Source organism: Coloeus monedula (genome assembly GCF_965178545.1).
Source record: "Coloeus monedula genome assembly, chromosome: 20".
NCBI lineage: Eukaryota > Metazoa > Chordata > Aves > Passeriformes > Corvidae > Coloeus > Coloeus monedula.
This window is the reverse complement of record NC_138800.1, coordinates 10,668,435-10,695,191: the sequence shown is the minus strand read 5'-3', so window position 1 is coordinate 10,695,191 and position 26,757 is coordinate 10,668,435. Positions and strand designations below refer to the sequence as shown.

Below are 26,757 nucleotides of genomic sequence, written 5' to 3'. Positions count from 1 at the left end.
AACTTGGGAGCCCTGCGGGGGCAGAGCGGAGCCGGGCCCATCCCGCGGGCACCCGAGCGCGCGGTGCCGGGCGGGGCAGGGGCGGCGGCCCGGCCGCTGCAGCGGGACGGGCGCTTGGGACGATTCCGGTCCCGGGCTCGGGGGGTCCGGCGAACCCCCCCGGAGCCGCCGGGCCCGCACGTGCGCGGGGCGCGGCGCGCGGCGGGCGCGGCCCCTTTAAGGCGCGCGGCGGCGCGGGGCGCCCATGTGGAGGGCAGCACGCGTGTTGTGCTGCGCGCCCATTGGCCCGCGCGCGCTGACAGCGCGCCCCGGGCCGCGAGCGCACTGCGGGGGGAGCGCCGGCCGCAAAACGCGGCGCCCGGATCGCGCCGCCGTCGGACCGGACCGGTCGCCGCCGCGCCCCGCGCCCAGCGCCCGCCCCGGGGCCTGCCCGGGCCGCGCCCACCCCGCGCCACCGGCGGGGCTGCGGGGCCGTCTTCGCGCGCCCCCGGTCTGGGCCGGCCGCCGCGTCCCGGCCCGCCCCGTCCCGTCCGGGCGGCGCCCCGCGCTCCATTCCGCGTCTTGGCGCCGCCCGCCGCGTAGTAGCGGGGCCGCGCCAGCGCCCGCCTGTTGTGTTTCTGTTGCCACCCGCCATCTTGTCGCCAGCGCTGCGGCCGGCGGGGCGAGCCCGGGGCGGCGCGGGCGGGGCGGGCCCGCGCTCCGGGCGGCGGCGGCAGCGGCGGCGGCCGGGCCCGCGCCATGAGCATCGAGACGCTGCTGGAGGCGGCGCGGTTCCTGGAGTGGCAGGCGCAGCAGCAGCAGACCGCACGTGGTGAGGGGCCTCCCGCCCGCGCTGCGCGGGGCCGCGCCTGACAGCCCCGGCCGGCGGGGGCTACGCGGGCACTGGCACCGGGGTGGGCGGCGGAGGGGCACCGGCGCGGGCTTTGCGCTGCCGGCGGGACCCGGCCGGGGGAAACTCGGGACGGGCGGGGGCAGTGTCAGGGCACGGGGGGGAGGGGGGAGGATTCGGGGATAGCGCGGCGGGGGCTCCGTGCGGGCGGGGCTGCCCCCGACCGGGCCCCGGTCCCGCCGGGGGCGCCGCCGCCCCCGCCCCGCGCGCTGCGTGTCCCCGGCCGGCGGGAGGGCGGGGCCTGGCGCGTCACTCGCTCGGCCCCGCCCGCCTCCACGTGCGCGCGGCCCCGCCCCGCGCGGCCCCTCCGGGGGCTGCGGGGCCCGCCCGGGGCCGCGGGATGGGACGGGGGAGCCCCGCGGTGCCGCCCGCACGGAGCGGCCGCCGCGCCGCCCGCTCTTCCCGCGCCGGCCGCTCCCCGCGCCGCTCCGTCGGTGCGGCGGCCCCGGCCCTCCGGGAGCGGCGGTTCGTGCCCCGGGGGCCGCGCAGCAGCGCCGAGCGCCGCGGGGCTGCCGCCCGCGCGTGGCTGCAGGAGAGCGGCCCCGGCCCCGCTCCCGCGGCCGCCCTGGCGCGGGGACTCGGGTGGACCTGCGGGAGCGGCGCTTTGTGCCGCCGCCCATTGTGTCGGTGATGAGTCACGCAGCAGACGGGGGATGCGGTGATGCGGGGCCGCGCAGGGCCAGGAGGATTCCCGAGCCCGTAACAAACCCCAGGATCTGGAGACGTCAGGGCCCGCCCAGTCCGCGCTCCCCGCCGGGCGGGTGACAGCTCCGGTGCTGCTTCCCAGCCCGTGACAGTCCCCTTGCCACCACCCGCCCTGTGCCGATACCGGCTCCGGGCTTACAGGTGGCGGCTGTGCTCAGGACACAGCAGTAAAACACCCGGGGCTCGACCTCTGCAAGCGGTTGGGTTTTTCTCCTGCTGCTGGGAGAGACTTCCACTGCGATCCCACGCTGTGGGAGCATCTTGTGAGTGGGTGGGACAAGCTAGGGTCTGGGACACAGAGGGGCAGGAGGGACCTGTCTTGTTGTGCTGGACAACTTCTGAGGCAGGAATTATTGCTGAGCAGGGCATGGGCAGGGTAACAGACCAAAGAAAGGACATCATGCAGGTTTCCCAGCTCCAGGAGCAGCTCACAGGGATGTGTGGGGTTGTGGTGTTACACAAAGCCCGCTGCAGGCAGGAGCTGCCACCACCACGAGTGTGCCAGGGCTCTGGGTGCTGCTGGGGGGCACAGTCACTGTGCCTGCTGCAGATACGTGTCAGGGCTGAGCTGGTTGCAGAACCAGCAGCATCAGTGCAAACGTGGCCACTTCAGGGAAGTCTGAACACCAGGAAGACTGGCACGGGAGGGAGGAGCCCTGCAGTGACCTTTGGGTGGCAGGAAGATGTCAAGGGAGAACACAAGCAGAGGAACAGCTGAGAAAGACTGGGGGAGTAATGAAGTCTTCTGGGTTGGCTTCCTTCCCTTGCCTTCTTCCTCTACTCTCCTTTGAAATCTTGTGTTCTGAGAAGTGTTATGGTCTGTGTTATACCCCCAGTTACACTGTGGAACTCCAGGGATCCAGTCTGGCCTGAAAATCAATCCATTTTGGGAACAGCATTAAAAAACGTGTACTGAACTCATCTAAGGGCTGCTGACAGCAGTGCCCAGCCTTGAGCAGGACAGGGACTGCCCAGAAGCCCCTGGTGACGTGACCAGCAGTGTGGGCTGCAGTTGGTCCATGGGGCTGCACCAACCCCATGGTAACACCCATAATACCTGCACTGTTGTTTGTTCATACCTGGGAATAAAGGAGGGAAACGTCTCCGATTCAGCCACTCATCCTGACTTTATGAGGAAGAAGACTGAGAGAAGAGAAACCCGAAAGGTATTGGAGAAAGGAATGGCTCAGAGTGGGAAGAGGGTTAAGGTATGACAGGTCTCCTCCGTGGGGATCCCTGGTGAGGTGGAGTTCTGCAGTACCTGCAGGAAAATGTGGTGTGTGAGGTACAGCTGGGCATTCTGCCTGCCCGGAGTGCTGGGGCCACCTCCAGCCAGACAGAGGCAGTGGAGGCTGTGCTGTGTGTGGTGTGGGACTCAGAGGGAGGGCTTTCTGAGGAGAGGAATGATTCCCTGAAAGCAGACAGTGTTTGGATCTTCACGTTCTCCTTGGACTTGTTGGGAGGTCAGGCTGGCAGCTTTGTCACTGCTCTGTCATTCTTTTTGTGGTTGATAGTTACTGGGGTGCAGCTTGAACCATCTCCAGCTTTGGGGTGCAGTTGCTGGGAGAGCTCAAGCTCTTGACATGGGACTGGGGTTCTGCTGGATGCCCCATGGGCTGGTTCCCGTGAGTGCATGCTTGGCATCCAGGCGGTGACGTCCTGTCCCTCTGGCCATAACCAGTGCCTCTGCTCAGGTCAGTTTTGTGTCCCAGCAGATATCCGTGTGGCTTTTGTTGCCCCTTCAGCCTCTTCCTGTCTCACCAGGGTGCACACACAAGTCCCCAGCGTCTCCAGGGGTGTGTGGCCTCATCCTTGGCCTCACTGGCTGCTGCAGGCTGCACACCCACCTGGGTTTCTTTCAGGGGTAGTTAAAGCACCTCCCAACACACAGCGTGAGTTTATCTATTTCCAGAGGCTTCTGGGTACAGGAGAGTTGCGCTGCAGTTCCAAGGACAACAGGCTTATTCTGACAATTAGACTTTGACTTCAGGAAGAGCCTTGCTCTGTGACACAGCAGTGTCTGAATTGGGGGTGGCAAGGATAATTGTCATGGGATTGCAGGGATAACTGCCCTGGTGCAGCCAGTTCAGGTGATGGTGGTGACTCCCTGTTTTGATGAGCAGATACCCTTGATTCTTCTCTCTTTTTCAAGCATGGAGATAGGACTCTAAAAGGTAATCTGCACACTTCCATTCACTTCCTTGAGAAGAAAGCTGGCTAGAGTGAGCCTGTGGAAGCAACCCCTTGCTCAGCCTTGGGATGAAGGTGCAGCAGTGAGCCCTTGTTCTCCTCACGGGATCGAGGAATGTTACCTGGAGCAAACATGCTTACTTAACAGGCTGGCTGTTATCTGCCAGATCCAGTTTTGCCGTGACTCACTGAACTCATTTCACCTGTCTGTGCTCCCTTGCAGGCTGTGTAACACACGAGCAGCATGTTTGCTGGCTGTGTAACACACAAGCAGCGTGTTTGCTGGCTGTGTAACACACACTGCTGGCTGTGTAACACACGAGCAGCGTGTTTGCTGGCTGTGTAACACACACACTGTGCTGGCTGTGTAACACACGAGCAGCGTGTTTGCTGGCTGTGTAACACACACTGCTGGCTGTGTAACACACGAGCAGCGTGTTTGCTGGCTGTGTAACACACACACTGTGCTGGCTGTGTAACACACAAGCAGCGTGTTTGCTGGCTGTGTAACACACACTGCTGGCTGTGTAACACACGAGCAGCGTGTTTGCTGGCTGTGTAACACACACACTGTGCTGGCTGTGTAACACACGAGCAGCGTGTTTGCTGGCTGTGTAACACACACTGCTGGCTGTGTAACACACACACTGTGCTGGCTGTGTAACACACGAGCAGCGTGTTTGCTGGCTGACTCAAAGCAGCCTGCAGAGCACTTGCCAGTAATGGATGAAGCGGGGTCTCTGAGTTTCTTCTGAGGGCACATCTGTGGGCTTTTTGGTCTGTTTTAAGAATATGAGGTTTGTTTATAAGACAGTTTATTAAGTCAGTTCATGTTAGCTGTTCTTTTCCAACCCGTACGTTTAAGGCATGTCACTGTTCACTGTGTTCCTGCAGTCTGTGCCCTGTCCCTGGACCAGAAGTAGGGATAGTGGTGCCCTCGTGTGTGGGAGCAGGTGGGTTGGGTCCTGCCTGTCAGCAGTGCCACTTCTTGCTCTGAACTGTGACACAGAAGATGTTCAGCTGACAAAAATACATGGCTTTTATCAGAGTGCATTACTTTGTCTCCCTTAAAAACGCCGATGCCCAATGGAAAAGCAGAGGCCCATCTCGTGTAGGACAGCTCACCTGCTTGGTTGCCCAGGTGGAGCTCCTCAGATGGTGGAGCAGAGTCAGCATGTGGTGTTGGTGCCCACGTGGCCTGTCAGAGCCAGTGTTTTCCTGCACTTTATCCCAAGTGCCACACAGAAAGGTACAACAGGAGTTTTACATCCCTCCAGGCCGCCAAGCTGCGGTGTGGCAGCCGGGACAGCCCGCGGCGCGATCGGCATCCTGGCGGTGGGCCCTGGCGTGTCTGTATAGACGAAGCTCTCCATGATGGCTTTATTTTTTCAGCAGTCTTGATCTGTTTTCTTTTCCTTTGTAGTGCTGCTAAATCCTGGCCCTTTATTTCTTTCTTCTGTCCACAAAGAGTTAGTTGTAAATAAAATGCAGCTAAAATTACTCTGGAGCTGATTCAGGGTTTCATTTAAGCACTGGAATAGCTTATTAAAGCACAGTGTAAATTATATGTAGAGACTGGAGAAGCTGTTGATTTGAGAAATGTCTTCCAGGTATTTATTTAGTTATGGTTGATTCTTCTTTGGGGCCTAGGAGATGAACTACTTCAAGATTCCTTGAGGGTCTTTCCCTCCTGTGTTCCAGGAGCTGCGATTGTTTCGTTGAAAGTAAATGTTTCCTTGTAAGCCGTCTGACTCCATAAAGTACTAATAAACTGTGTGCTCCCTAGATTTTATCAGGCAAGAGTATCACCTTGTCATTTCTCTTAACTGATTTCAGGTTTGGATACCGAGGTCCCTGGTTTCACTAATGGTCTGTACTGGTTGGTGCTAAGGAGGGATAGTTCACATGAAGGCTGATTTTCCTTTGCCTTTAGAGATACGACATAAAGGTGTCGTCATCATTCTCTGGCTGAGAAAGTGTAGATTTGGGTATTGTGGTTGTTAGCAGTGAATGGTGACCCAGTCTGCAGATTAGGTGTTTTAGCAAAGGTGGGAGAGGAAAGTGGGGCTTGTGCTGTTGTCAACCAAAATTCAGAAGGACTCAGAAAAGGGTCCTGATTTCAAAGGGTTCTCAGTCCTGAAAGCTTGTTCCTGGGCCTGGAAGTGCCTGTGGCTGTGTGCTGCAGCCTCTGGTGTCAGCAGCATTTACTGTGACTCAGAGCTTGGTTGGCTGAGGCTGAGCTTTGCTGGGCTCCAGTTCAGCTGACTGTTCTTATCTCCCCTTTCCTGGTTCTCCCCTGCAGAGCCAGGGACCTGCAGAAACAGAAACCAACCTCCAGGCTCCAGCCTGGCCTTCCTCTTGGCATGGCTGTCCCCCTCCAGGGCAGCCTCGGGAGACTGCTGTACCCAGCACTTTCCTGGTAGGAGCCTGGAGTGACTCCCGCAGGTGACACTGCTGCATATCCAGTGTGAGTGATGCCCAGGGCACTCCTCTCCGGGGCTGGAGCAGTTCAAGGTGTGCAGGATAGCTCCCAGAAGCATTGAATGATTCAGAAAAACACTTCAGACCATTCAGAAAATGACACCACAGAACTGCCTCACTGTTCCTGGAGTTAGAGATGTTCTCGCTTGAGCAAACACAGAGGTAGGATGCTTGGCTATGCAAAGGCACACGCCCTTGGTAAATTCTGAGTACTGATAGTGTCCCTAGTGAAAGGTAGGCGCATTCGAAGGACACTGACGTCCCTTAAGGCCTGCTCCTCCAGCATGGTTCCGGGAGGCTTGGGCCATGCCCTGGCTGCTGCCAGCCCGAGGGCACGTGCAGCTCTGCCCATTGCTCCCTGGCTGGCCCTGGTAGCGGTGGCTGTGACAGATGGGTGTTATTTCCAGGGCAGGCAAAAGGGACAAGATATATTTAAATGCAGCAGATTATTAGGTAACAAAGAGTGCCTGGTATTGTCTATTTCTGGATCATCAAGGCCCTAAAATAGCACCAGGCCACTGGTCAGGGGTGCTGACCCTGTTTCTGTGTCTTCCTGGGACAGGATTTGCTGTTCTGTCCCATGGCTGCTGGTGTTGCTGTCTCTGCCTGGGTGGCATGGCCAGGGACCTGAGGTGCCTACTCTTGCCATGTGAGCCTGCTGGCAAGTGGAGTGGTGTGGGCAGGGTGGGATTCCAGGACCCCTCATGCCTGGGCTGTGGTTCACACCCTCTGGGGGTTCTCAGGACTGGTTCACTCCCATTGTTTGTTCTGTCCTCAGTCTCCTTGCTAAGAGTGTGTAGAATGGATGGAAATTACACATAGTTTTGGGCTGCACCTTTGGATTCAGCTGTCCTCTTGCCCAAGGGGATGCCCTGAGCCTTGGCTGCTTTCTGTGTCTGGGCTTGCTGAAGTTCATGTGCTGAGTGTGCCACATGGGAAGGAATGAGCCTCGCGTATGTCTGAGCACACGGCATGCTGATCACCCATCCTTGAACTGTGTATGTGACCAAACGTGGGTGAGCTTCCTTCATATGGGGAAACAGAGCTTGGGGAAGCTTTTTTCAAAGGGTGTCTTTGGTTTGTGTGCAAGGTGTGATTACAAAGCAAGCAGGAGACAGATCTTCACCACCCAGTGGAAGGGTTTCTTAGAGGTGGCTCGGGGCCCTCCAGTCCTTTTGCTGGAATTGGGAGCATGGGTCCTTTCTGCCTGTGGGTAAGTCAGACCCAAGAGGATAGTGGCTCATTGGTGTCAGATTTTGGCTAAAAAAAAATCCTTTAAATAAACTCTTTAGCTCAAGGGAGCTAAAGATTTGCAACACCAAAGGCCTTGCTGGCAAGTTGTCAGCAGCCAAAGGGCGGCACCTGCTTCCAGAGACATTTACATAAGTACTTCTGATCAGTGTTGCCTGCTGTAACCTTGCTTCCCTGTTCTGTCCCTTCCCCGATGAATGTTAGTGGCTGTAGGAGTTCCGTGCTGACTCCTGCTCCCGCTTGGCAGCGCTGCCATCAGTGCACATCTCGGGTCTCCTGGCTGCATCCTCTGCTGCGCTGTGGCAGTGCCACCTCCAGCTGCCCGGGCAGGTCCTGCTGTCCTCACCAGACCCTGGCACTGCCAGGGGTTCCCATTAATGACTCCTTTGCTGCTCCTTCCTCTCGGTCTCGGTGCAGTTTTAAGTCTGGGTGGAAGCTGTGTGGGCTTTGGTCTGGTGTGTGCCTGGGAAGGTGGTGCCGGTCAGCCCCCGGCTGCTCTCTGTCCCCGAGGCCGGGTGCCTGTGCTGGCGGCGTGGCTGGACGTGCTCAGGGAGCACCGTGAGTCAGCAGGTCCTCAGGGTTGGGTTTCCTCATGCACCCTGTGCCAGGGCCATTGCATTGGCTCTGGCTGCGAACCAGCAGCAAAGTGGAGCAAAAGATCTGCAGACAAAGGGCTTTTCTTTATTAGTTATTAGTGTTGTTCAACTGAACTGCTCCGAAATTGTCGGTAGCTAAGATTTGTGTTTGCATCAGGGGATTCCTGCTGGGGTTTTTGCCACCCTTGCCTGCTTCGCTTCTTCCTTTAAGGAACTGTTGATAATACCCTGAAATATTTCAAGAAAATACAGAGAAACGCAGCTTTCAGCCTCCGCTGCTGCTTAAGCAACCTCTCTCCTGTTTTGGAGTCAGTCAGATCTTTCACTCGCTTACCTAACCCTACTTGTGCTGCAGAAGTTGAATGAAAACTTTGGATTTGAATCTTGGGCAGCCTTGGGAAGAGTGCTGTATGGATGTGAAATCCTTCCTGATGACAGAATTTCGTGTGGTGCTTTTGTGAATGCTGCAGGGCCAGAGGCTGGGGCTGCAGCCCCAGTGCTAGAGCTCGATCCAGGGTGTGATTTCTCCCTGTGTGGGTGCTGGACAGTGTTTACCCTGGCAACTGGCTGCTTGACCTGGCTCGTGGGCTCCTAAGGTTGGTTGGGGTGTGTTTGGGCTGTTGCTGCAGCTGAACTTCAGGAAACTGTGTCAGCTGAATCTGGGTCAGTGTTGCTGTGCGGTCACACGTACCAAAGGGCATTCAGAATCGGGAATAAGAGTTTTGTTCCCTTTGTTGCTCTCTAGGTTTTGCACTGCCCCCGTCAAAATCAAAAGGTGGGTTAGAAAGTATCCCAGTAGTGGCAGGGACCCTCCGAGGTGGCAAGGGCTGGGCAGCTCCGTGCCTGGTGGGGCCCTTTTCCCCTTGTTCCACGTGTTATGTTCAATACAGATTTTTCTTGAAGATCACTGGGGGGTTGAACATAACCTGGTAATTCCAGGTAGCAGTATACATGCTCTTCTCTCTAATTTCCTAAATACACATTCTGACTAGAGTGTTTCAGTTGAGCCCAAGCTTCTCCTGGGAGAGGCTCTCTTGGGATGTTTCTTAGAACTTCCTCTGAATTACCTGATATTGGTGACTGTATAACACAGAACACCCAACTGTCTGTGTCCTTCCCCTAATCCTTCCCTTGATAAAATAAGGTTTAATATTCCAAATATTTGTATATTACTGTGAAGAGGTTGGTGCACCACTTTTTGTTGCAGCTCCTCAGAAGTTGTCAGGAGCGGGATCTGCAGAGCCTCATGGATGGTGGGTTTGGAGATATTTGATTAAGGCTGCACAATGTCTAGATGCTGGGCCACTGGCGCCACAGGACTTGTATAAATAAATTTTGTTTGTGCCATGTTCACACAATTAAAGCCAGAGCCCTGGATTGCGTTTGATGAGGTTTATTTTGCTAGTTGGGCCACACAGATTTCATTTACATTGTCTGGTGTTCTAAAAACATACAGGAACATACACACATCAAAGCCAAGTTTGAGCTTGATTAAAATGCACAGCAGTAAAGAGGTGCCCTGATGTGTTTGTGTCAGTGCAGTGTCCGTTGAGCTGGGATTTACTCAGGATAGTATAAAACCCAGGGTACTTTAACTTAAGGATCCTGCCCCGAGCTGGCTGTAGGCTGTGCCCAGGGAAGGTCATGGAAGCACCATTGCTCACTGTGGGTGTTTCTCTTGCAGAGGAGAATGAGAAGCATGAGAAGCTCTGCCTGGAGAGGGAGCAGGAGCAGAAGAAGGCAGGCAAGGCCAGCGTGCCACGGGCCAACAGCGCCCTATCCCCAGAGGAGCCCCGGAGCGAACTGCTGGTGCCCATCTCCCCCCCGGGCCCAGTGCCCCCGCCGCCCCCGCCCCTGGCAGCTCCCATTTCGGTCATTCCCATCCCTGTTGTCACCAGTTCCCCCCAGCAAGCAGCCCAGACCGCCCTGTCGCCGCCGCTTGTGCAGCGCCACCAGCCCCTCGTAAGCACTCCCAGCGTCCCGAAGGAAGCCCCGTCGGTGGCGCCGGTGATCCAGCGGCCGCCGGGCCCGCACCTGCCGGATGGGAAAGCTGCGACCCCGCCGTCGGGCAGCCCCAAGCAGCTCCAGCATTACGCGGCGCCGGTGCTGGCCATCTCCCAGCACCATGTGGTCCCACAGCCCATCCAGCCCCTGCAGCACCCGGGAGCGCCCGCGCCGCTCGGCGCTCTGAAGCTGGCTCCGGCAGACGACATGAAACCCATCGAGCTCAAGAAGAGAATTGGAGGGTGAGTGCACTGTGTGTGGAGCAGCTCCTGCTTGTGCAAAGTGTTGTCAGATCAGAAATACCAAGACCTGTGGATGTTTAATGTCTTTGAATTGCTGAGAGCAGGGTTTTTTAGCCTGACGGGTTTTTATTTTCCTCTCTCACTCCACACTGTAAGATTCTGTATAAGGATTTTTTTTTTTCCAAGCCAGAACTGTGTTAGGAAGCAAGTCCCAGCACTGCCTGTCTGATCTCAAGGAGTATCATGTGTTATGTTTGGCAAAAGATCTCTGCTTGTACTGGTCAGGGAAATCAAAGGACACTGCTGCTTGTGGGAGCTTTCTTGAAAACTGGAATGGGATTTGGGAGATGTTATTCCGAGGACAGAGATCACCTTAGTTGCTGTTTTAGTTTCTTAGTGCTGTAAGTGCCAAGGGCCTCCTGCTTGCTCAGAGTCTTGCAGCTGGAAGGGGCTGAAGGCTATTTAGTCTGCCTTCACTCTCTGACAGGACTTGAGGCTCTGATGTTGCTCCAGGTTAGTGTTTGTCCGGCTTGTTCCTAAGGGCTTTGGCTCGTGGAGACCCTGCCTTCTCTGTAGGTGGTTGTTTCCAGACCACAGTATCCCAATACGGAGTCTGCTATTACTGCTTGTGGACTGGGAGAACAAACCATTCCCTTCTTGCAGCAGTTTTACCTGTTTCCTTTGGCCCCTCAGTTTTCCTGCAGGATAAGTGACCTGGATCTGTTCAGTCTTCCCTCCTGGCTGTGCAGTCTGGGCCTCTGACTGTTCTCCTGCCTGCCTGCAGCAGGGGGATGACTCTTGGCAGTGGTGTTGGAGATGGTGTGTGACTCCCACGGGGGCTGGAGGAGATGTGTAGTGGACAGAAAAAGGGTTCATACTGTCCATTGGGATATAGTGATCCCAAAATGCATAGAAGGAAACAGCAAAAGTAATGCAGACAGGAGTTTGTGAAGATAAAGGCTGTGGTAAAATGCCAGTGTACTTTCTCTAAGAAGACTGGGATCTTCAGAGCGTGTCTGTAAAACACGCAACTGCAGGAAGGGTCTGTCAGGCTGTGCACTAATCAAGAGACCCTGTTATGGATGTTGTGTGGGTTCAGGGAGCTGTGGAGGAGGTTTCTGCTGGCACGGGGGTACCAGGGCAGGCTGCACAAGTTTGGCTGCCCAGGCAGTGGGCAGTGGGGTGGCTGCAGGTGCACCCACAAACTGCTGCTGTGCTGTCAGGCTGAGCTTTGCCCCTGGGAGGTGGGGGGGCTATGGTGCCAGTGTGGAGCACAGCACCATCACTGTGTCCCCCCAGAATTGCTCCATTAGACATAAGCACAAAAAAGATGTCTTTTTCAGCCTGTAAATGTTTCATGGGAAAATGCTGTCAAGTATCTGTGTCAATTTATTAAATATTATTACCTCAATGTCCCATATTTTCAGTCAAAGGCAAATAATTACTTTGCACAGTGTATGAAAGATACTTGAAATCTCCACGTCTGCTAATGTACCTTATCACTGCTGTAGCTGAAAAACTGAGATAACATGTATATTTGTTTGGCTTTTCCTAAAAATACTCCTCTGATTCAGAGAGTGGGTGGACTCAAACCCCAAAACCAGGAACTCACTGGTTTTTCCTTGAGCAGTGACTGGAGAATTCCTGTATTGCTTCATTCCATGTTTATCCTCAGCTGTGTTGTTTCACGCACAGTAAAAACCCAAAGCAGTTGGAAGTGTCTGCCCAATCCCATGTGCTTGAATTTGAAACTGCACAAACCGTGTCCCACTGGAGCTGTAGGCACAGAACCAGGTCAGGATCTGGGCTCTCTGGGACTGTACAAGTATTTAAAATTCATACTTCGTGTCTTTCCCTGTTGTTGGTAGGAGCTGTGTCTGTGTATATACACACAGAGCACACCTGTTTGTATCTTATGTGCGTTATATGCACGATGCTTAGTTCACCTGATGCACATGTAAAGTATGGAGTTTATCCTGAAACGTTATAGGCAGATACAAATGTACTTAATGTTAAACCAGTGATATCTGAACACCTCTGCTGCTTTTGCATCTTCCTTATCTCCTCAACACACAGACGTTGCTGCAAGCACAGGTGCAATGCAGGAGTTTTCACCCTGACACTGAGCTGATCTTTGTTCTGTTTGGGTTACAGGGTTGGGACCAGGGAAGTACATAATAAATTGGAGAAGAACAGGTGCGTAGAAAGCCAGGGGTTTGGGTTTTAAAATTGTAATTCCCCTCCTTTTTTTTTTTTTTTTTTTTGGCCTGTTGTCTGTCAATATTTGTTTGGCTTTGGTGGGTTTTTGTTTGTTTGTTTGCTTGTTTTTTAAACAGATAACCTGAATAAAATTCTTAGTGACTTTTACTGAATCTTGCAGTGTTGCTTTGCTTTCTTATAGCTCAATTCTGCATTTCTTGCTTCCCAATATGTTCTGTTTAACTGCACCATTGCATCCCAGTCACCCTGCAAAGCCCTGATCCCACAAAGCAATAACAGTGCATAACAGTGCGACTCTCTTTTAATTTAAAAGGAGTAAAATACTCAAAATCAGGGGTCAGTGTACAGTGTGAATACAGAATAAACATCAGTTTCTGACCCAAAACTCTTACAAGCCTCATTAGCTGAATTGGAGGTATGGTGACAGTGAGCAGAGAGAGATATTTCATTTAAGGTTGCCCAGTCTTCCTAACAAAGCTGGGATAGAATCCAGGCACAATCTCTGCTGGTGTGAATTGGCTCAGCTGTGAGCATGCTGTGCTGGGGGGGCTGCTATGCACAGGTGTAGGTGCTTTGCTGGATTAAGGCCCCAGTTAAGCTCTCCCCTCTGGTGGAATTGATTTCTGGTGTGTGTCCTGTGAGCTGACGACCCACCTGTGTTTTCTTTAGACGTGCACATTTGAAAGAGTGCTTTGAGACATTAAAGCGCAACATCCCCAACGTAGATGACAAGAAGACCTCAAACCTCAGTGTCCTCAGGAGTGCCTTGCGATACATCCAGGTATGTGCAGCGCTCGTGGGGCTGAGGGCTGGGCTTGTGCAGAGACGGGAGCTGGCTTTGGAGTGAAAAGGAAAAGGGGAGAGAAACTCCCCTTCCTCCTTCTCCCATGCAAGCATGGTCATTTATAAACTCCAGGTTTCCAGAATATTTGGATCTTTGAGGAACACTTGCTGCATGCAATCTTCTTATTCTAGAAGTTCCAAGTTAACCACAAATCATCCTTGCCAGCAATGGTGAGGGCAGGGAGCAGATAATTCAGATGATCTTACCAATCCAGGCTGAGTGAATTTCAGTTGCTCCTTTTGGGCTCAGGTGAATTTTAATACGTATGTTTGGGGAGGTTTTCTGTTTGCTTACAAAAGATGGATTTCTGTGAAGATTTGGTATGTCTCAAAATTTTGATGAGATTGATGTGTGAGTACAAGTCATTTGCTTGGAGGCAAGGAAAGCCTGGAATTAGGGGTTGCAGCATGAAGCTGTAGGTGGATGGGGCACCAGGAGTGAATGTGGGAGAAAGCACAGGTAAAAATGAGTTGTGTTTGTAGCTGGAGGGAAATAAGTGTTTGTGTTGGCTTGTTTAATGTTTGTGCAAGTGGTTAGTGGTAGCACAAAAGAAATTGTTGTAGATGTCCCCTGTGAATGTGAAATCAGTAGCATGTAATGCAATTAAAATTCATCTGGAAACTGCATCCGGGGCTGAGTCCCGAGTCAGGGTATCTGGAGTGGAGCTGTTTCTGGGGTCGGGGCTAACACCCTGGGAATACTGATGCAGGTGCAGACTTCTCTGTGAGCAGAATCTGCTCTGCAGTGTTTTTATTTGGTGCTTTTGGAAGGCAGCTTGAAATTCTGTTTGAGGCTGTCTGTGGTGATGGCCAGTCCTGCCTCTCCCTCCTTCCTGGCTCCCTTGTGCAGCGCTGGAGGCCTCGGTGCCGTGCAGTTCTGTGCTGCCTGCGAGCGTTCAGACCGACAGCTGTGTAGATCACTGGGAGTGAAACCCTCAGCACGTCCTCTTAGGAAGTATAAACTGCTTTTGTGATGGTCCAGGAGCTATTCTTGGGGTGGTGCAGTTACACCAGTGTTCAATCAATCAGTGGAGTGAAAATGCAGAGGTTGGCAGGGTTAGTGGCCCAGTATTTCCCCTCCGGTGTTGGGACCTTCACGCCGACAGGGGCTGTGCCTGCACAGCTCTGGTTTGCCAGCCGTGCTGCCCATGCACCACAGACGGTGTAGTTTGCGGGAGGAACCTCTCTGGTGGCCGGTCTGGGGTGTGCAGTCCTGGGACAGGAGCAGGCGGCCAGCTGTCCGTGGCTGTCCGTCGGTCGGTCAGTGTGGCGGCGCTGGGCCGGCGGCGGGAGGAGCGGGTCGGTCAGCTGGCCTGCAGCTGGGTGCTCGCCTGGTGTGGTGGAGGAGGTCACGGTGACCTCGGGCCCGTACCAGCGTCCACCCCCACGTGTGTGGGGAGCACATGGCGAGCACCGGGCCTCGCTGGCGTGGCAGGGCTGTGAGCCGGCGGCTGTGAGCTGGCACTCACCCGGCACCGGCGCGGAGCTGGCTCCCTGCCCCGCGGGCAGTGACACAGCATGGCCTGTGACGTTGTGTAACCTCCTTGCTGCATCTCCTCCTCATCGTTTTGCTGGGCCCTGGGAGCGTCTCTGGCAGCTGCTCAGGGAGTATCCTGAGCACTGTTTTCCTTGGCAGCACCAAAGCTGTGGGTCTGTGACTCAGTCACAGGATTCAGTTGTGCTAAAAACTTGAGCACTGTTTATTTGCCTGAAAAAAACCCAGATTATTAAAAATCTGATTTGAAATTTCAGCATTCAAAAATAATAATAATATTTAATTTTTTTTTACTGCAGTTTCAATTTAGCTTTGCTCTGTTTCAACAAAAGTAAGATCTATCGGTGTGGGGATGGCCACTGATCAAGTGCCAGGCTCCATGTGTTTCACTCACAGGCTCCGTGTTTCCCTCGAAAAGAGAACAGGGCAATTGTACAAAAGGGATTTAAAAGTAAAAGCTCTTACTCTCAGGATAGCAAAGCAGTTTTTCACTAAAGGGAAAAAAAAAAAGCCCGAAAAACCCAAACCCAAATGAGCCTTGCAGGGGAGGAGCACAGCGCCGGCCAAAGCTCTGCATAGCGGCTGCTCTGCTCCCACAGGCACTGTGACAGTACACTGATTGTTGCAGCCTCTCTTCCTACAAAATCCTTCCTTCCCCCCTTCCCAGCTGGAACTTCTGAGAAACAGGCTGTTTGTTTCCTTGGCTGGATTTAAATATTTGTATATGCATCAAATCAGATAAGTTAGAAAGTTAAGTTCCAAACTTCCCATAGAGCAGTCATTTTAATTTATCCTTGGACCTGGGCTTGTGCTTTGCAACAGTAAATTAGAATTTGCAATTAAGCACGCTGTTACACAAAGGAAATGGGGCCCAACTCAGCTGGAAGTTAATAATCCCTTTAGCTGGTGATTCAGCTTGAGGCGGTGTGGGCTGTTGTGCCGCGGCTCTCAGCTGAGGAGCGTGTCCCAGTGGGTCCAGCAGCAGAGTGGGCTCCAGACCCCAGCACACACCTACGACCAAGTCCATTTGTTAGATGGGCCACCTCGGCTTTTGCTCTTCACTCTCCTGCGTGCAAAGCCTGAGTGAAAATGCTAGAGACCTCTGGGAAGTTTGTAAGATGCATGGAGTGATGTGGAAAAAACCACGGTGAGAATAAAATGCTGTTTGCTTAGAGAGAGCAGGGCCCTGTCCCCTCGGTTGCTCCTGAGCAGTGTCCCCAGGCGGAGAACAGGCCTGTCCTCCCCAGAGCCCGCCTGTGCCGGGGAAGGGGCTGCTGGGGCAGCGCACGTCAGACACAGCTCACAGCCTGTGCAGAAGGCCATTCGGATTTGGTTCTCTCTGAAGGATTCCTTGCCCCCTAGGAAACATAATTGTCTTCTTTGGAAGCTAACTGAAGCCCTTAAGCAAGACTGCTGCTCTGTGTTCTCAAACTGTCCCTGTCACTGTGGCACCTGGGCACCCTCCAGTTTCAGGGGTTATTTTCTATTGTACACTTAGTCAGATGACATCCAGGTGATTTGCTCACCAGGTGACACTGGGACAACTGGCACACAGCCCAGCCTATCAGTCTCGGGGTGTGATGCAGGTCCTGCTTGTTGGCCAGTTTCCCCAGTACAGTTCAAATGCTGACTAAATAACAATGTGCTTTCAAAATCTGAGATGCAGCTGAGCTTCCCAGGGCACGCAAAAGGCAAAGAGCAAAAGTCCCTGGAAGGTGTCGAAACAAGACACCACTGTGATCCCAGCCCCTGCATATGCTGCTGGGTATGGCAGAGGCTCTGGGGGGCTGCTGTGGTGACAGATAGACTATGGATGTACAGAGCGGTTTTGGCCCTGTTTGTGAAACAGACTTCACTAACAATTTCACAGAAGTCCTCTGGCAGCCCTGCTTGTGGTGTTAGAGACAAAATGTAGCTGTGCCGAATTGGGGATTTATAGTGTGGCCAGTTTGTCGTTATTACCTTGGGCAGGAGCAAGAAAGGTGACATTTCCTTTTCCCCCAAGAGCTGGGGTTGGCCCTGTGCACCACATCCTGCTGATGGGACAGGTACTGGAGCAAGACCACAGGTGGCCACTGGCTGAAAATTTGCCTCTGGGGCCAGTCTTCCCAGAAATCACCCAGATAACCTTTTGATGCAAACCAGTCTTTTGATTTCTCTGGTTTGTTGCACTTAGAGGGATGTATAAATGAGTGGCAAAGCCATTTAAAAGTCACAAGTCTGCTTATGTGAACAGTCTTGCTGTCACTTGAACTGCAATCCAGCTGGCCAGGAAAGTATTTTACCAAAGTGAAGTAGTCTTCATCTTCATGATGGAAACCTTCCCTTTCCAAAGTGAGATGAAGCTGGGCTGCAGCTCTCTCCCAGCTCATCGCAGGTGGTTAGAAGCAGCCCCTGATGGTTTCCATGGCCTGATGCCTTCCTCAGGAGCTAAAAAAAACGTTTGACTAAAAAAACGTCCTGGTGTTCTGAACTCTAGGTAATGAACATCTCCATAAATTCCCAAGTAAATTGCTACGTTGTTCATTTTGGGGGAAGTGTGCTTGATTTCCTCCTCTGATTACAAACAGGGCTTCCTCAGCTGATCTGGCTTCGTGTGGCCGGGCTGTGGCCTCAGCTGGCCTTGGTCACTGCTGCCAGATCAGTGGCGCTTTCCTTTGTCATATGTAGCTGCTTTGGATTGAAGTTAAAGCAGGGACAGAAGTTCACAGGTCTCAGATCATTGAGAAAATGAGTTCATCAAACTCAAACAGTAAATAATAGAGCTGATGCCTGACCTCCTGCCAGGAGTGAAACCCTTCAGGAACTGACTTACCTGTGCTCACCAGTGCTGCCAATCATCCATGATGTTTAAGTTGTTTATCCTCACCTCATCTCCCTTGGCTTCTCAGACTGCCTGAAGCAACAGTTGTGCACCTAAGAATAATATAGTTTTCTACTCATGCCAACAGTAATCAACAGAATCGACTCCCTTCAGGGTAGAAGGAATCCAAAGTACTATCCAAGGATGCCTAAATAGTGTATGTAGAAATCCTTTGTGATGCCCTTTTTAAGCTGATCTCATGGACATGTGAACAGACCAGATACTGGTTTTACATTGGTTAAATTTTCCTTTTAAGATCCACAGCATCTCTTTTGTCTTTTAGTTTGTTTTATTTACCTGTCATTTCGTTGGTGCCTGAGCACAGTAATTCATCCCTGCCTGCATGTAGAGGACCAGAACAAGAGCGGTGGGTTTTTGAGTCCCATAGCAGTGCTTGATTTGGGGTTTGGGTGTTGATGGGTGCAGAGGACCCTGCAGCCATGCCAGATCCTGGTGCCGGAGGTGCTGGACTGCAGGCACAAACCCACAGGTCTGACAATGGTTATGGTTAAAGACCAGAACTTGTTTACATTCAGGCACTGTTGTGGCTGGATTAATGACCAAAATGGATAAACCAAACCGTGCTGCTGAATCCTGTTAAGTTCCCCACCTTGATGAGGATGGCTGTAACTGTGTTTTTATTCTGTGCTAGCTATGAGGTGAATATACTCATCTTCTGTAAAACTTGTCTAGTAAGAGTTGGGTCCATCAGTACCTGCCATGCCTCCCTCATGTGAGCAGCATTCACATGCCCAGCTGTGCTGCTTCATGTTGTTTACCTGACCTGATCCACTGATTCTGTCTTGTCTAATTAGCCTGAATTTCAGTGCCAGTAATGAAGGCCTCCAGCATCCATAGGCTATGGTCATGCAACGTGGTGTCATCTGTAGATTTCAGAAAGTGATGAGAAGATCTTCAAAAAAATAGGTTTTAATAAAGCAAGTTGGAAGCTACTTAAAAATGTAAAACTGAATTTCCCACTGTTCCTCCAGCTGCAGCAGGACCTGTCTGCAGGGAGGCTCATCCAGGGAGCCATCAGGGCATTTTTATTTGCAGGATTGGCCGCAGAACATGTCCTGTGATTAAAAATGTCCAGCATTTGGACCTTGTTGAGTGATTGAAGGCTGTTTCTTAACCTTTGCCAAGAGGGTTGATGATTATTTTAACGAGAGCAGTGATGATTACAGCTTGGTTGCATGGGCTCTATTTTATGTGTGACATTGCAGAAGTCGCCTGCCTTTAAAACACAGCAAAAGCCCCAAACAACCCAAAACCCCACCAAACATCACAGCTGTGTGGTTTGCTTTGTGGGTTTGCCCTTCCTCGAGGGCCTGAGTGGGAAGAGGTCTGGACCCTGTGGCACAAGTGACGGGGCAGGTTGGGTTCCTGTTCTTGTCAGTAGCAGAGGTGTGTGTTGATACTCTCTGAAGTTACCATGAAGTAGTTACTGACTGATGGGAACTGCTAACAAACAGTTGTAAGAGCGATAACCGTGGTGTGTGGAGTGCTGCAGAGTTCCGTGTTCTCTGAACTCTGCAGCCGTGTTTATCACAGCAGCCAACATTGTTAGCTACAAAACAATAAATGAGGGGGATTCTGACGCTGCCAGCAGTAGTGCAGACCCAAGCCCTCCAGCACAGACAGAGGTTTCCACCTGGGCACAGCTTTGCCTTGTGGCCTCGCACAGGTGCTGGAGTTGGTTTGTGTTTAACAGCTGGGTCTTGTGTACTCCCACTGCCACCATGACCCTGACAGTGAGGGAGGTGGATGGAGAGAAATCCTCTGGTGACCCAGGTCTGCTCTGTGGGCCGTGGGTGGAGCTGCTGGGATGTGAGTAACTGGCACTGACCTCCTCAGACGGATGGGGAAACAGGAAGGAGAGGTGGTGCGGGGGATGGCATTCTCTGAGTCACCAGGACCTTGGACCTGCTGCTGTGGTGTGGGGGAGTGGTTCTGTCAGAGCCCTTGGCTGTTGGGACTGCCATCACCTGCCAGAACTGTGTTTTGGGAGGTGTCCTCTCCCAGGAGAAGCCCTCACTTCCCTGCTCCCTGGGCAGGTTCCCTTCAGGTGTGCAGCTCACCTGTGCCTTGCGCCTGTTGGCTGAGCCAAAGTGTAGGAATGGGAACAAAGGGAGGGGCCCATCCAAAACTCTGCCTGGGCTCCTGCAGCTGCTCAGAGATGCCTGCAAGGAAAATACAGAAGCACTGCAGCAAGTCGATGCAGGGATAATGTGTCTGCTCAGAAGTCTCCTCCTCATCCCTGGCAGACAGGTCTGGCTGTGGCTCCAAGGCATAAACCTGCCTGTTGCCCTCTGGAGCTGCTGTCCATTCGTCATCAGAAAGGCTTGGGAAGAGCTTCCAGGGTCCTGCATCCAGCAGTTGTGTTGTTAATAATAATCCCTTCTTGAGATGCAGCATGCTTCATTTCTGTTTGCAGGAAATGGTAACAGTTAATCTCAAAAGCGTATTTCCCACTATTTTTTGAATTTCAATTCTTTTTTAAATTTAAGTGCTGCAGAGGTAAATTTGAAATTAAAAATTCTCAAGGTTTAATTTCCCAAGTTGTTATAATTTGTTTGGGATCGTTTTCTAAGTAACAAACACACCACAGTATTTCAGGGTCTTTGGGGCATCCGGAATCCACAGCAATCATTAAAAATGTCTTGTTTGTTTCCTGAACGACAGAGACAGGTTAAAAAAATAAAAATAGGAAGAGCAAAACACACGACCAGACATAACACTAAGTGATTGCAAGTCATACTTCAATTATTTTAAAATTGAATTTCTTGTGTCCTTGGGAGTCATGTCAAGGAATAAACCAGATCTGCTTAACTGGTGGCAACCAGCATGGGTCCAGTGACTGGCCTGGGGATGGCTCTGCTTTTCCCTGCTTTGTTGTTCTGTGAGTTCCAGTTGGTTGCTACCTTTATGTTGTTGTTGGTTTTTTTCTGAGTTTATTTTTTGTCTTCCTGATTTGGGTTCTTCCTCCCCTCTGCCCCAGTGACTCTTTATACTTTGTCCAGAGCGTGGTGCTTCAGGAGGCTGGCTCTGACAGGTCAGTGAAAACAGCCATGTTCCAGCCCTAGTTTTGATCACAGATTATGGCCTCCTGTCTCTTTTTATCAGGAGCCTGAAGTGCATTTATCACTGTGAAATGATAAATGTAAATACCAACGCATGTTCTTGTTTTCCACGATTGCTCTGCTCCAGGCAGATTGCCTATTCTGGGAAGTATTTCTGTCTAGAAGTTCGTCCCTACCCTTGCAGCCAGGTTGAGCCATGGTGGGTGGTGCCCACCCCGCTGGGACCTGCCAAAAAATGGGTGCAGCCTGTGAAGGTGTGGCCTGTGCAGTGAGGACGTGCTCCTTCCCTGAAGTGCCTGTGCCTGTGTGAGGGTGTCCCCTCCTGGAATACAGCAGCGCTCCTTGGCTGCCGTCCTCGGCCAGGGGTTGAACACGTGGAAGAGCTGGGTCACAAGGCTGCTGGCAAACACCCATGGCCTGGCTGTTGGTGCAGGGGGTCACACTGGTGGGGAGCGAGGGACAGTCTCTTTCACCTTGCAGGCTTTATTTTGGTTTTGGTCCTGGCTGATTGAGTTTCAGATCTTGGGAGGCTGAACCTGAGGCATGAACACTGGGAGCCTGAAGTCCTTGTCCTGCGCCTCCCCCTCATTAGCACACAGGCTGTCCCCTCTCCCGGTCCACTGGGGACTGGTCACGGCGAGACCCTCGCCCTGTTCTCCCCGTGCTGCAGCTGTTAATGCCTTAGGGCTTTGGGTCAAGCCCGTTGTGATTTTACCGTGTGCTGGGAGAAGGTGAGGCTGTGCTCCTGTGCTGAGCAGAGGCTGCTGTGGCAGGCTGTGGTCAGGTGTAGCTGTGGGTGGTGACAGTACCGGAGTGGCTGCAGCACAGCGGTGACGTTGCTCCGTGGTGGGGCCGTTGTGCCCCACCCGTATTTCCCGTCGGTGGTACCAGGCCAGCACATCCGGCATCACTGCGGGATCTCATCTCCGAGAGCCAGCAGAATGGAGCAGTTGCCATGGAAACCATGGCTTTGGTTCCCGTGGCAACCAGCCGGGGTTCACACACGGCTGCTTCTCGCAAACGGAGGGGCTGGTTGGCATCGGCAGGAGCGGGGCCGGGGGTCCGCGGTGCAGGGCAGGGTCTGGTAGGTGCTGTCACCTCGGCGGGTGCAGGCAGTGGCTGCAGAGGCTGGGGACGCTGGCCCAGTGCCGGGGGAACCGGCTCCTCATCTTCCCGCTGCCGTAGGCTCCACTCCCTCCATCGCAGCAGGTCAGCTGGGGTTGGGGCAGGTGGTTGTTGTAGGTGCTGGGCTGTGAACAAACTGCTCGTGGCAGCTGAGGAGCTGAGACAATTTAGCATGATTCGAGTTAGGAATGCCCAGAATTGATAGAAGTGATGGAAAATCCCCAAGTCCTACAGGTGAGTGTGGTGGCTTGGCCATGGAGTTTGGAGCTGGGGCTGTTCGGGTTCCATCCGGGGCTCTGTGGGGACAGCTGGTTCCCCAGCATCCCTCTGGTCTTGGTTGGAATGTTTTTGGAGTCAGGCTGGTGGATGCTTGCTCCTACTGTGGATCTCCTGCACTGTGGCAGTCCCAGCAAGGATAAGATCCTTTTCTTAGGATTTAGGGTTTTTTCCATTACATATAGGAATTACAGCTCTGTGCAGCAATGGGGAGCCTGAGCAGCTGGTCTGGTCTGTGCTGGAGGTCCTTCAGGTAGAATGGCAGCTCAGGACCCTCCCTGGCCCAGTAGATCCCACTCTGTGGCACCAGCTGTGATCCCCAGGGCAGAGAGTTGAAGAATCCAGCTCGAAATTGCCAATCACTCTCCTAATTGCTCATTGATTAGGTATTTTCAATCAGCGAATGCCATGTAAGAGAAGAAAGCGGAAATATTCTTTGGAAAAGTTCATAATTGAAAGTGTGTTTTTAAACTGCTAATAAAATGTTTATGAGGGGAGCTGTGTAATAAGGCCTTTTAAACCTCACTTATGCCAGCTGCAGGGCCAGCAACATTCCTGAGGCAGGGAAGGCGTTGGGGACATTATTTCCAGTCTTGACGTGAGAGTGAGCAATTTAATTACAGACAGCTATAAAATGGAAAATTCTTTGCAGCGACAAATGATTGTTGCTACATAAGGAGAGCAGGAGTTGGTGTACAGTTTGTTTACCAAATAATGACAAGGAGATGCACTCAAGGACCAAACAGTGGCTCCAAGACAGCCGGGATGGTGGGCACAAAGTGGGGAAGTGTTACCTCTGGAATTGTGTCAGGCCTTCGCTGTTGGCTGCAGTCATCTGGTCTCGCTTCAGTAATCCAGGTGGATAAAGGCTGCCAAGGAGCTGACAGGTACAGGAGAAGACTCACATACTCAGGGGAGCAAAAGCAAACTGACATGTGGATTTTAATTTGGTTGGTGGTGTTTAAATTAAAGATGAAGTGCCCTTGTGCCCTTGTCACTGCTTCCACCTGCCTATGGAGCAGCCCCTGCTGTGCCCACTGCTGTGGTGCCTGGCAGGGGAGGCTCAGGCCTTTGCTCTGCTGCAAAGGGCTCACTCTCAGCTTCAGCTCAACAGAACTGACACTGTTCAGAATGGAACATATCTGCTTTCACCAGAGCCAGCAGCTGATTTGCAAAACTTCCCAAGCATCAAAAGCCATGGATGGATTCACAAGAGTATGAGGAAGAGTTCTCAAGTCGCAGCTTCTGTAGGTTCCTCACACTGCAGTGTAACAGTTGCCTGGGCAACCAGGGTTCCCAACTGCTTAACAGGAAAAAAAGAAATGCTACAGTGATGGAGGCACAGACGTAAGAGGGAGGATCTGTGCTGGAGCCTGGTGCTTGCAGAGAGCAGTCTGGGGTGGGGTGGGCTCTGCTGCTGCAGCAGATCTGGCGCTGCCGTGGTGCACGTGGGCTGTGCTCAGTGAGGTGCCACCCCCGGCTTTGGGCTGCCCTCTGCTAACAGAGCAGAGCTCGAGCCTGGCCTTCCTGGGGCCAGCCCAGCCTGGCCGCTCTCTGAGGAAGTGGGAAAACAGAAATGCAGGTAACTTCAGTGATTTTTCCACTGTGGAGAAACAGGATCAGTATTTCATGAGCCAGGTTAAGTGTGTGTCCTTCAGGATCTTGGCAAGCAGCTTAACTGTCATCCCAGGTGCCAGCACCAGACGTGAACCCTTGCCATGGTGCTTCCCAGTGGCTGTGGAGGTGGGTCAGATGGCAGCTCCTGCCTCGCAGCTGGCCCAGGCCTCTGCCTTAATGAAGTTTCAGATCTTGAAGGAAAGGTAGTTGGTCATTTGTATGAATTTCTTTTATCAAAATTTAATTCACAGTTACTGTGTTGTTTGTAGTTTTATGGTCCCCTCTGCCCTTGTCAGTGCTACCATTACTGCCTATTCTGTTGGAAAATTCCAAAGGCTTGGGTTTGGGGAAAAGAGTGTGTGGTTATATGTTATTTTAAAGTGGCTGGTTTTGTATTGCATGGGATCCATGGTGATAGTGCTGACAGAAATTCCTGTTTTAGAAAAACATCCCGGGGATCAGTGGGTGTCTCTAGAGGTTTTGATGTGCAGGGGCAGGTCAGTGACCACAGTCCCAGTGACTAAGGTTTGGCTGTCACTGTGGACTTTCTGTTGACTGACGGGAAATCCTGGCACCTGATGTGGGCAGGATGATTTGCAGAAAATAATCTGTCAGGGGGCGGATGCCAGAGATCTGCGTGTCCCCGGGGCTGGCAGTGCCGCGGTCAGAGGGCACAGGGGAGATGCTGCGGTGGCAAGGAGTGCAGAGGCAGGAGGGTCCCTGCTCCCTGGCCCTCAGTGAGCGCTCGTTGCTGCACTGTGCTCCCAGGCTCAGCTCCCGGTGCAGGGCACACTGGGGGGGACTGCACCCACGTGTACCTGCAGAGAGCGGCTGTGCTCCGAGGGAGCTGCAGGAGAGGGAGGAGGGCTCCAGTTAATCACACCCAGTTCATTGCTAGGCCAGAGCAGCTCAGCCTGGAGATCTGGCTTTACCAAATGAGCTCCAGTGAATTGCATCCCAGAATAGTTTTTGAAAGATTGGCGGTGCCTCCGGCCCATCTGCTGCCGCAGCCTCCCCAGCAGCTCCCCTTGGAGCGCGCCCAGCCGTGCCGCAGACCCAGCGAGGGGCTGCCGGGAGCTGGCGCCCAGTCAAGGGCTGGGGCTGCTGGCACTGAGGGAGGCAGAGCCCACAGGGCCAGGCTTGGACCAGTGCCAGGTCCCAAAGCCTGTGGAGTGCCTCAGAGTGACACAGTGAACTCCCTGGCTCTCTCAGCTAGGAGACTCCTCCTGGTGCTTGCTGAGGGTTTGCCTGCCTTCCCAGTAATTAAAAGTTTATAACTAATTACCAGCTGCCCTGCTCATACCTCGTAGTAGTGCTTTCCCCCAGTGCTGGGAGTCTCCTCTCACAGCAGGGAATGAAGCCAAATCTGCTTGAATATGCGTGTGCTGTGCCCGATGCGGTGCCGAGGCTGCAGGGATTTCGTGCCTGCTCCTCCTGGAGAGCTGTTCCTGTCCTGTCCTCTCGTGCTCTACGTGGAGAGCAGCTTTGGGGAGATGCTGCAGAGAGGGGCTGGGCTCATGTTTGCACATCAGGTTTAGCCTCATCCTTTCTTCTACTTGCCTCTTTCCTGATGACATAGTGAGGGGAAGACATTCAGACAAGTTACATGCAAGTCTTCTTGCATGTTTAAACCTGACCCAGGAACAGGCACCTTCCTCATCACCTTCACCTTCCCCTCCATTGCTCCATGTCTCACCCACACACCTTTGCAAGGGGATCAGAGCACACGCAGCACTTGACTTTTCTGGGTCAGGCAAAATACTTTGGCTGCATTGGATAGGAAAGAGACTTTAAAACTAGCCTGTGGATTTGGGCCTCAGCCATGTGGGAATCTCTGGGCTACGAGTCAGGGCTGGTGCAGAGCCAGGATTCCAGGAGTCCCCATCCTCCCTTCCTGGCTGTCCCCATGGCCACCTCCCTGCAGTGGGCTGCAGGTCTGCTGGGCTTGCCCAGGACAGAACTGTGGGATCGTGATGTTGGCCTGTCTGCTGCCTGCTTTGGCTTGAAAAGCAGTAGGAGAGAAAGAACTGTCCCCTTTGCCTGAAAACCCTCTGTTTTGAGGAGCTTTTAGCTGATCTGGAGGCAGGGAAACTGTCTCCATTGACACACCTGCACTGGTTGTGCCCTGCTAACACACATTGTTTGGCTCTTTTAAAAATACTTCCTTTATTGTTGTTACCGGGACAAAGGTAGCAGCAGGAGCTGCCCTAATCTGTGTTGCCTTAGGCTGCGTTAAAGGCCTGGCTGAACAGGCTTTAAGGTCCTTCCCAGCAAACTTGTGAGCTACAATGCCAGCAGAACTACTGAAAGGCATGAGGTCAGGCTCTGATTGTACTCATCCTGGAGAACCTGAGAGAGAAATAGAGCATGTGTTAACACCATGAGCCAGGTGTGGGGTTTGCTTTTGAGCTCAGTGCTTGCCAGCAGTGAGGGAATAGGAGCATCCATGTGGGCTCTGTGTGGCTGGTATTTTCAGAAGTGTGTGTGGGATTTAAATTCCCAATGGTGAAACTTAACTTCAGAAAATGGACAGTCTGGATGTAGTTTTACAGATTTCATCTAATTTTGTCTCTTCTATGCATACAGTAAGTGTGGCCCTGGGGTGGGGGACCAGGTCTCTGACTGTGCAGTGCTACATTGCTGGCTTAAAAACTCATACAACAGGCCTGTTGTTTTCTGCTGCACTTGGAGTAGTTGATCCCCCTTAGGTCTGTGTGGTTTATATTTCCCAGCAGCAGTGCTGGGCAGTGCGGGGCATTTCTCTGTATTGTGCTGACTGATGCAGCAGCTGGATGTGGCAGCTCCCAGTGCCAAGGGGGCATTAGCAGGAGAGGACAACATATACCCTTCCTTCGTGTTTGACCTCAGACTTCCCTG

General features: G+C 53.0%; 1 protein-coding gene across 9 annotated transcripts in view; it reads left to right on the top strand.

Annotated features, from left to right (window-relative positions):
- Window positions 1–678: 678 nt before the first annotated feature.
- MNT (MAX network transcriptional repressor) overlaps window positions 679–26,757 on the top strand; it is a 36,985-nt gene continuing 10,906 nt past the window's right edge. For all 9 annotated transcript variants that reach the window (XM_082294826.1, XM_082294825.1, XM_082294827.1 and 6 more), the window contains exons 1-4: window positions 679–811; window positions 9,797–10,358; window positions 12,513–12,554; window positions 13,248–13,359. In XM_082294826.1, coding sequence (XP_082150952.1) covers window positions 739–811; window positions 9,797–10,358; window positions 12,513–12,554; window positions 13,248–13,359 — 789 coding nt within the window. In that variant the 5' untranslated portion in view covers window positions 679–738. The remainder of the gene's footprint in view (window positions 812–9,796; window positions 10,359–12,512; window positions 12,555–13,247; window positions 13,360–26,757) is intronic.